The sequence below is a fragment of the Ptychodera flava genome, chromosome 3 (assembly GCF_041260155.1).
Source record: "Ptychodera flava strain L36383 chromosome 3, AS_Pfla_20210202, whole genome shotgun sequence".
Classification (NCBI taxonomy): domain Eukaryota; kingdom Metazoa; phylum Hemichordata; class Enteropneusta; family Ptychoderidae; genus Ptychodera; species Ptychodera flava.
Genome location: NC_091930.1, coordinates 35,227,585 through 35,238,126, shown reverse-complemented (window position 1 = coordinate 35,238,126; position 10,542 = coordinate 35,227,585). Strand labels below are relative to the sequence as shown.

General features: G+C 40.4%; 1 protein-coding gene across 1 annotated transcript; it reads left to right on the top strand.

Annotated features, from left to right (window-relative positions):
• The first annotated feature begins 3,266 nt into the window (after positions 1–3,266).
• Positions 3,267–5,908, top strand: LOC139129895 (tripartite motif-containing protein 3-like). The gene is made up of 2 exons (XM_070695584.1): positions 3,267–3,307; positions 3,579–5,908. Exon 2 carries the CDS (start codon positions 3,874–3,876, stop codon positions 4,663–4,665), a length of 792 nt encoding a protein of 263 aa, XP_070551685.1. The 5' UTR covers positions 3,267–3,307; positions 3,579–3,873; the 3' UTR covers positions 4,666–5,908.
• Positions 5,909–10,542: the final 4,634 nt, after the last annotated feature.

The following is a 10,542-nucleotide window of genomic DNA, read 5'->3' as shown; positions in this document are numbered from 1 at the left end:
AAAAAACATAAAATTGTTTACACTGTCCTTCATACCAAACGGCATGCAAACTATTTGAGCTACTCTTGCACTCAAAAGGAATTCGGTTGTCACCATAGACAGTGGAACGGTTGCGATGTCGGGTTGACACATTAGCTGCGGGCATAGCGTATCGAATATCCATAACAGTCGTCTGCAGAATGCGCATAACCAGGAGGACACTGTCTATGATTAGACACAATGTAATATAATGTGTCTGATTTTACAGACGACTACCCTGTTATTCGTTACTGTCCCAGCGTGCATGTTTCCACATTTCATACAGCATCGAACACATGTGATGCCTTTCACAATCATTTTACAATGTAATACATACGGGTAATTTTACATTGTATCTGCGTACGTTCCCACACGGTTCATGCACGATAATGCACATGGGATTGTTATGACATTGACTATGTTTCGCCATAATGTACAGACATTTTTTCACATTACTGGCGTGATGTTGCACCGTCAATCCGATACACTTCGTTGCGCATTCGTTGTTTCCGCAAATGACTGGCCAAATCACGATATGCGACTAAAAATCGAGTTTGGCGATGAGTTGTGCTCTTCCCTAATCCAAAGTCTAAACTTCAGAATGCTACCGACGTACCAGCACCTGTTTTCCGCAGAGGACCGATACCCTATTAGCATTGGTAGAAGATATAGGCGCAGTAAAAAACATTTCACGGAACCTTAGTTGTTTCTAATGTTTTGAAGAGTAAAAATAACATATAAAAGAATCTGGGGTAAAACTGAATTTTGGAGGTGGAATCAAAAGCTGTTCAAAACTACCCTCTCATCGCGATTTGAAAAGTTTCCCCACACTTATCCTCTCCCATTCCCACTACCAAAACTCCATAGCAAAATTTTCCCATTACCCTCTCATCAACACATGATTTTGTCCTCTCAACTCAAGTGCACCATCTTTGACGTTCCGTATAGCTGAAGTATTCCAACCAAAAACAATTTCCCGCCTACTGACATAAAAGAGATGCCCTCTTCCCGACCCACTGATGGAATGAAATAAATGCCCTCGCGTCTCCGAACCACTTGCGAACACTTTTTTCACGAACAGCTTAATTATGGCTACCCCTGGTGCAATCTGTTGAATCTTGTATTCATATGTTTTCCCATGCTCTTTCCGTTGAGGTCCGCGACGTTGCTCCAGTGAACAGTTGACCGTACAGTATCATATTTTGGCGCCAAACTACCAGGCGAATAGCATAGCATAACGATGTGCACGATACGTAGTGCAGGTGTCAACTGGTGACGTACGACTCTCAATCGGCGGCCGCCGCGAAACGATGATGGACGCGGGGCTGAAATCGAAATTCCGAGGCTTTATATATCGACTGTTTATAAGTCGTTTCAGCAAGCCATTTTATTGTAAAAAGGTATAAAATCGAATTTTACCTCACTGTGTATACCTTACGCTTGCGTGATGTTTAGCGTTTTTTCTCAAAATGTGATCTACACGCGGAAGCGTTTTTCCTCTCAGAAACTAGTTAGAATCACCCGTGTCTGTCTCGGGTTTTTTGTGACAAAGAAAAATGTTTCCATTTGATTCAAAAATGCAGCAAGATATCTATTATTTCATACATACATACATACATACATACATACATACATACATACATACATACATACATACATACATACATACATACATACATACATACATACATACATACATACATACATACATACATACATACATACACATACATACATACATACATACATACATACATACATACATACATACATACATACATACATACATACATACATACATACATACATACTTCTTCATTTTGCAAGTAAAATTTCACATAAAAGAAAATTAAAGCTCAGCGCATGTTTGATGCAAAAAGTCAAGAAGGTTGTAAACGATAGCATAAAATCAGAGCACAAGTGCGACCTCACAGTGTGATATTTCTCTTCTAATGACAAGTCCTATGACGACAAGAATCGAAATCCGAAGACTTGTAGCGGAAAAAAATAACTACATCAACATATCTGTGTGTTTTGTCTTCAGATCCGTTGACCTTTCACCTCACCATTCTCTGTATAACCTCAAGTAGCTGAATACGGTGTGGTTTATAGACGCACTCTGCGACATAGGCACCAACTCTCTCCTTCCATTTGTCTTGTAAGCATTGCTGATCCTAATGTCAGTTTAATTGATACATAGCCGTGGCATGGTTCATCATGTCAATTTAGTCTACAAATATTTGGAGGGTCTATGCTACAAGTTTGTGTAACTGTCAGACTTATGAGCCTTTTTCTGTCTCTCAACTCGATAAATGTCGAGTTTTTCTCGAGGGTCTATGGTCTAGACCGTGTTGCCATGCCATGCGGCCATGGTTGTGAATGCGGCCAAAACTACTTTGAATTCAATGGTCAATACTATCTACAGATATGCGGTACTGCTATGGGTAGCAAGTCGCTCCATCATATGCCAATATCACTATGGGAAAATTAGAAAGACAAATTCTGGAAAAACTACACACCGGCACCAGACAATTGGGAAAGGTTCATCGAGGGCGTCAGATTTATATGGCAACACGGTCTAGACCAACTGAAACAATTTCACCAATACTGTAATGCTGTCCACCAACTCAACAGTTTACCCTGGAATACAGTTGTTAGTCCAAGCTAAAGTCAACTACACCAAAGACCCCGCTCAGAATATTACCGGACAATGCAAACCCTGCAATAAATGCAACCAGTGCAAATTTATGAAATCATCAGACAATGGCCGCATTCACAACCACCTCACTGACAAATCAATCTCGATCACTGGCAACATGAATTGTTCAACTCGCAATCTCTTTTTATGTCATAACTTGCAAAAAATGTCATCTTCTTTACATCGGGAGAAACCAAATGTGAACTTCGTAAACGCATCTACGAACATCTTTATAGTATAAGAACAAACAAAAATACCCCTATAGCGGAACATTTAATAGTCCTGGTCATAGCATTAGTCACTTTCTTTTCACTGCACTCTGCAAAATATTTCGAAAAAAGACTATCAGAAAACAAATGGAACTCAAAATAAGCTTAATTGAACTCGACACCTTATGTCCCAATGGCATTAACAGAAAAGATTGGTAGAATATACGCCAGATTTGCACGCCATCTTATTTCCGTCCACTTACTATAGAGCCATTTTTCCCCATGTATCATTTTCTCCACTCTAGGGAGTACTTTGTAAGGCTTTGTCATTCGCCTTTTCTCACCATCATAGTGCGATCGGTTTTTACAGCTCTCCAGTATTGTAAGTTATTTCCTCGTTCAAACTGCTTTCCAGACACCAGTTGCTGTCAATATCTCGTTTTGCCTTAACTTTTATTACATGCATGAATCCCGCTTTGATTTTACGTATTTTTACACTTGTTTCATCGATTTACATTTCCTATGATACGCGCAAAGCCCAGCTTTACTTTTATATCTCTTGTACGCAATATCTTTCTTTTCATTTCACTGTCTTGTATCGTTGTTGGTTTTTTATTTTTAATCCTTTTTATCCGCTCATGTTATTATTTTAGAACCTGAAGAAGACCTCCTGTGTGTGGTCGAAACGTTGGTTTTTTAATAAAGGCTTAACCGTAGACTACCGGACTTGTCTGCTTTACCAAACTCAAGATCGCTTGTTACCAACATAATACGCATGAGGTCACAGGTTAGTTGTTTATTCACCAATAGTATACCACTGTGAATTTTACGAACCGCGTTGACTATTACAACGCATATCGCGCCTTCTATTTACGCTGGGAGCTACAAGAACGAATGAAAAAATGAAGCAAGTGGAAGCGATTTTCAAGAAAGTTGACAAGCATCTCGATGAGATGGTTCAAGACGTCAAGGACCAGCTCGATCGGACACCGTCCTTTCCGGACATCTCGCGGCTGCAAGAAGATACTTCGATGTAGACTTAGACCAACCAGCGCTGGGTCGCTTCAGGACCCCGCTAGGTATGGCGTGGCCCACGACGGAAATTTGGTTGTCGCAGACTCAGAGAATCAACGGCTTCAGATTCTGAATTGGTATGGAAAAGCGGATGATGCTATCAAGCTTGGACGGCGCCGTTTCCCCAAGCCTTGCTGTCCAATGGACGTCGCCGTTTCTGACGACGGCACGTGCTACGTCTCCGACCAGGCCAACGAGCAGATCATTGTTTGTAGCCAGAAGAAGGGCGTCATCAGTGCGTTCGGCGAGGGCGCACCTGTACGACCGCGAGGAATTGAGCTGACGAAAGACGGCTATGTCCTGACGACTGACTGGTGGCAAGAGAGGTACTGCGTTAAAAAGTACACCAAGAACGGGGAGTTGGTCAGCGAGTTCGGTCTTGCAAAGTCAAGCGAAGATAGCATGGGCTGGCCACTCTTCTTAGCCGTCAACAGTAAGAACCAAGTATTCGTGTCGGACCAGGGTAACAATCGAATCCGGGTATTCGACTCGGACGGCAAATTTCTCTTCGACTTCGCCGACAGGGATGCTCCAGACACGCGCAAAGTCTACGGACCGACGGGCATACACATCGACGCCGACGACAACGTGTACGTGTGCGATCCGAACAGAATCTGTGTGCTGAAGTACGACAGTAGCGTAAATTCTTATCGGAGGTCAGTCTGAAGCCCTATAAGTATGAAAACCCTTACGCCATCGCCGTCAGCAAGCAAGAACCGCGCAAGATCGCTTTCACCGAACACCAGGGAAATCACATCAGATTTCTGAACGTGTCATTTCTGAGTTCTTGAGGGCTAAACAGCCACCTTAGCTAGTAGTTTCAAATCAGATTTGACGACAAATACTGAAGACGAACAGACGTATACACACTGCCACAAAGAGATTTCATTCTCTGTTTCGTTTGAAGAAAGTTGGAGCGTTAATATAATGGCACCGCATGCACCAAAGATACCACAGGAGTAAGGACAAGCCCTTGAATGGAAATCGCAATAACATCGATTTGTTCATATGTTAGATGTAAATGAAGGAGTTTTCTGATTATAGATACGTGGGACGTAGGCCTGGCTAAAATGCCCCGGCCCACAGCCTGTAAGTTTTGATAAACTGTTAATTTTGATGTATTTTCCAGTAATTTGCTGTGCTTTTAATTCTTGTGTGACTTTTGAAATCATATCGAAAATAATTCATGCCTTGTCTTCACTTGCCAACACAACCTTTATTATGTTAATTTGAAAACCGAATCACTTTGTTAGCAATAATGCAGAGCACAATTGAACGTTATGAAGTTCGTGTTTCCGGTAACACGCCTCCGAAACTAGGGTTTGTAGGGCAGAGGAACTTTTTTGTTGGCTGAGACCCATAAAATACAGCAAATACGGTAAAATTTCGGGACTTTGCTTTAAATATTTGAAAATGGGGGAAAATGTCCATGGTCGTTGGTTTTTTTCTAGGGTAGTTCGGGTTACCTGAAAGATATTATGATACTTTTTATTTCGCCATAGCAGAGCAAATACTCGGTATTTCAATGTACTTTGGGAAGAAGAATGATGGGAATGTATTTGTTTTGTAGGATAAATATGGTGATTATATTATCAAAAGTTACTGCTGAACTTTACTTGCTCTCTGTGTAGGGTAGAATGAAGGTCAAGATCATAACCTTCACACTCAAAACTCTGAAGGTAATCAATAAGAACTTGACCGATACCTATACACAGGTAGTGAATGAATTGTCTAGATTATTTGTATCCTTTAGGGACCGACCATTAGATTAGGGAGACAGGCAACCGAAATGGAGGACAAAACCTGCTATAATAGAATTGTTTTTTAAAGAGAGTCATGTGACTTTTATACCTTTTTTCATACATTCACATGAAAATCGACCGAATAAAGTTGTAGAAGTTGAAGGAAAGTTGGTGTTTGTCAAGCAGAAAAAATTGTCCCATTCTTGAACGTGAATAAATACTATGACTATCCTACTGTGAGGTCGTAGTAGTCCGTGCATTACACCATGGCGGTACCACTGCGTCCATGATTACACGTAGCAAAGAGAACGTTAGGGATTATACATGTATCACGTCATGTTCGGTGCACTAGTAAACTATTCTCGTGTAAAAGCCGTACAGTTTTAGTTTTAGTTTATTTCTTGCCTTTCCTAATTTATTTGTTGTGCTGATGATGTAGGAATGAATGGGAGAGTACAGAGTCTTGTCTAACTCAAAAACAAGCCGAATGTTCATTTAGTAAAGAGTGGGTTCATTTGCATATTGGCTAATTGGTACCTGTACATTTACTGATTGTTCGACATGCTGGTACTGATTTGAAGCAATCACTTCGTAGGACATTAATTCGCGTATGTAACCAATAGGGCTACGATCAATACATTCATCATATATTACATTAACGATTTGTTTTGTCAGGGAGATAATCATCGCGTTGGTGATTGTAAAAATAATTTATGGGAGGAATTAGCCTGGTGGCCAATTAACAAGTATGGACTGTTGTTCTTGTAATACTGTTACAGACTAAGTTTTCTTTGGCTTATTAATATTGTTTTTGTAATTTCGGAATCTGTATAAAGGTCAGTGAACAAGACGGCTGAACTTTCCAAGTCTGTGTAAGGGTTAATGATCATTACAAATTTTCCTTTATCTTCGTTAAAACTCCCTTGTCAGGGACATTCAATGTATTTGCGTCATTGATACCTAAGTATCAAGGATACAGGTAGAAACTTGTACTAGTGACATCTATTGTCAAGGCAGTAGAGTGAATTCGTATCATCAATACCTAAATTCCAGACAGGACCCTGGGACGATTACATAAGGGAAATGTTGTATAACGATGATGTCACTTATGCAGATCATGTAAAATTTTATATGATCAATATCCTATCAGAGAAAGTTTAGTAATGTATTTCTGAAGGGAAGAATATTTAATTATTGTAGCTAATCAGGAAATACTAGTTGATAAGTGATTGGAGGATTAACTAATTTGATCTATGTTATGATTTCTTTTTAAAAAGCGATCATCACCCACTATTTTCAGTCGGAGATAGCTGGGCATCTGATGTGTAAACTTTACACTTCAGTAATAAACCACCATCATTGATACCCAACAACTCTGTGAGTCTCTACTCTATCAAAGATCTCAAAGTACCTCTCAGCAGTGAGTTCACTCCCCAGACCGGCGAGATACGACTATAACACTTGGTGGAGATATCCGACGGGTAACAAGCAAGCTCACATTGTTGAGTGTATGACAACTCGTAGTGGAAGGCACTACTCTAGAATGGCGACGAGGAACAGCAGCAGCCCCGTCAGAAGACGGTGAAGAAACTACTGAGTGGCAGCGTAATATCGCCACTCAACTGACTGAAATCCGCCTTTACAACGGCGATGATAATGGTATTGGTCCTGGCATCTTTCGTGGTCGAGAGGATGAAAACGCACGGAGATGGTGGCAAAGGTACAAAGACTACGTAATCTTCAAAAACTGGCCAACGGAGAAACAACTGAGGGGAATCAGTCTCTACCTGACTGATGAAGCAGAAAGATGGTACCACGGCCAGCCTGATGATGCAAAAATGATATGGAGGCCCTAGGGACTGCATTTCTGGATCGATTCGGTAAGTGCGGCCCGATTTGGCTATACGACCAGATGTTGTTCAAGTTAAAACAACAACCGACCCAAACTGTCGAACAATATGCAACCATGTTGAAGGAAAAGGGGGAGAAGGCTCAGAAACCGACCGGGAGATTTTATCCTTTTTCATCAACGGACTGCGACCACCCATTCAAGCTGTCGTCGCGGGAAAGGCTCCTGCGTACTTTGCCTCTGCTTATCTACAAGCCAAAACAGCCGAAGTTGTAACAATACCAAAATAAAAAGAGATGCGGGTGTTGGGGCTACAGGCACACAATGACAGAGTTCAAAAGACGGTATACAACAAGATTTGCAGTTCACGACATATATGCACGAGCGATAGCGAGTGCATATATGGAGTGGACTGGTCAAAAACGAGTGGTATGGCGTGATTTATCGCCATTATATCATAAAAGTATATTGAAATTCTGGATAGAATGTCAAAAATGAATTTTGCACTTGCCGAGACGAGTTCACGCGTGTGCCGACTGTGGTATATCGCGAGTATACCACGGTTCTTTTTAACATCTCGACCAATCAGATCGCTGCATTTGCGCCATCAATATACTGGTATGATATAATTTTAACTATACATAATGATGGTTCTTTATGATAATCAAGTCAGAGATAATTGTTTTGTTCGGGTAGCCCCCATGGTATAGGCACCCGCCACAATCAAAAGTGACATCATCACAGACCACATGGACAATCTTTGTTGACAGTGAGCTGTGCTGTATGCAAACAATAGTTCTGAAACACGAAACAGCAAAGGAACAGAAATACCTCAAAATGTTATTGACGACTGCGACATGACCTTGAACTTCGATACTCTCCAAGATTTCACTCGAACGTATACACTGAACGTATACCACTGCTTTGCAATATTTCGGCTGAAGACAGTCGTTCTTGACCTCCGTGGAGCATTCCTCATCGACAAGCCATCATCCAAAGATTTAGGTCGCTTGCTATTTTAATCAGACGACCCGTAGAGCTCTATAGCGCTACTCCAGTTATTTTTCCCAATAAAATTCCAAGCGAGAGAATTAAATTTCAAGCAGCTGGAAGCCCTTCCAGAAATAGCAGAAAAGGGTTACAATGTTGTGACTCGAAGAATAAGTAGCCTTAATAAAATATGCTTTTAATCTCTTGTTGCTCTTTAAATCACTATTGAAAAAAACATAAAAAATTTACAATACCCTTCATACCAAACGGCATGCAAACTATTTGAGCGACTGTTGCACTGAAAAGGAATCCGGTTGTCACCATAGACAGTGGAACGGTCGCGATGTCGGGTCGAGACATCATCTGCGGGCATAGCGTATCGAATATCGATAACAGTTGTCTGCAAAATGCATATGAGACAATAACCAGAGGACACTGTCTATGATTGCATGTAGACACATTGTAATGTAATGTGTCTGATTTTGCAGATGACTAACCTGTAATTCGTATATTATACTGTCCTCAGCGTGCATATTTGCACATTTCATACAGCATCGAACACAACATGTGATGCCCTTCACAATCATTGTAACACATTCGGGTAATACATTGTGATTCTGCGTACGTTCCTACACAGTACATACACGATAACAGCACATCGAGATTGTTATGATACATAGTGTGTTCCGCATGATGTACAGACATTTTTTCACTTTACTGGCGTGATGATGCACAGTGTGTCTTATGCACTTCGTTTCGCTGTCGTTGTTTCTACAAATCACGGGCCAAATCACGATATGCGACTAAAAAATCAAGTTTGACGATGAGATCTGCTCTCCCCTCATCCAAAGGCTGAAGTTCACAATGCTACCGGCGTACCAGCACCTGTTATCCACAAAAAGAATCGATAACCTTACAATTTACCATTTTGAACTTCACATATTGTATACATATCAGCGCAAGTTGTCTACATACAGATGATAACTTTCTTTACATTTTACAATTAAATATTCCTCTATAACCAGCGTGAAACATCAAAATATAAGTATGAACAAACTGTTATCGAAAGAGTTGATCCTGAAAAATAAATGTCAAAATAATTTTAACCTGGGACTGGCAGTAAAAATGGATTAAAAATAAGATAATAGAATTCCTTCTTTGCAATCAGGATAGAAGGCCAATCTTTGCAACTTGAAGACTAAAAGTACGAATACTGTTATTTGTAAAACGTTTCAATGTAGTCATAAGAGTGAATCGAGCGTCCGGAAGTTCTGGCCGTGCAAACCGTGAAGTTGTATCTCCTCAAGTCGCTAGGATTTGTAAACTACTCTGGGAAATACTGACTATATAATGGACATCGCAAACAGCAAATATAGCGTCCATAATGTCGCGCGTCATCTCATAAAAATCTCGTAATAATTGATGGCAACCCCAATACTAGAATACGCAAGGTCAAGATACTGCATGTAATTGTTCTCTTCAGATGTGGTTCGCGCATGTGCAAGAAGAGGTTGACAAGTCTAGTATCGTGACCGTCCCATAGGTATACACTATAGTTCAGTCTGGTTTTATTTAATTAATTAACTAACTCATTTATTTATTAAGATTAATCCAACGTAAACAGAAAGGGTGTACGTGAGATTTGGTGACTTAAACAGGTTCAAATCACCTAAACAATGTCAGTCCACCACGACACACTAAACACCGAGCAAAACGAAAAGCTGACGTAAAAATAAAACAATTTAAAGAAAAAATGAATCAATAAAACAATGAAAAAACATGTTTATGTAGGTCTATATTTACTACAAAAGCAGCGGCTTGTCCATGCACAACTTGAGGATGAAATGTATAGCATTTTATTGCTCGGTTAGATGCAAGCTGGTCCGTAATATATCGGGGCTAATAATTCCATTAATTGGCTATACGATTAAAAAGAGGCCCCCTTACACTGGCACTATTTTT

Coding starts and splice junctions, on each gene's coding strand:
- LOC139129895 (XM_070695584.1), top strand. CDS start 3,874: ATGAGATGGTTCAAGACGTCAAGGACCAGCTCGATCGGACACCGTCCT.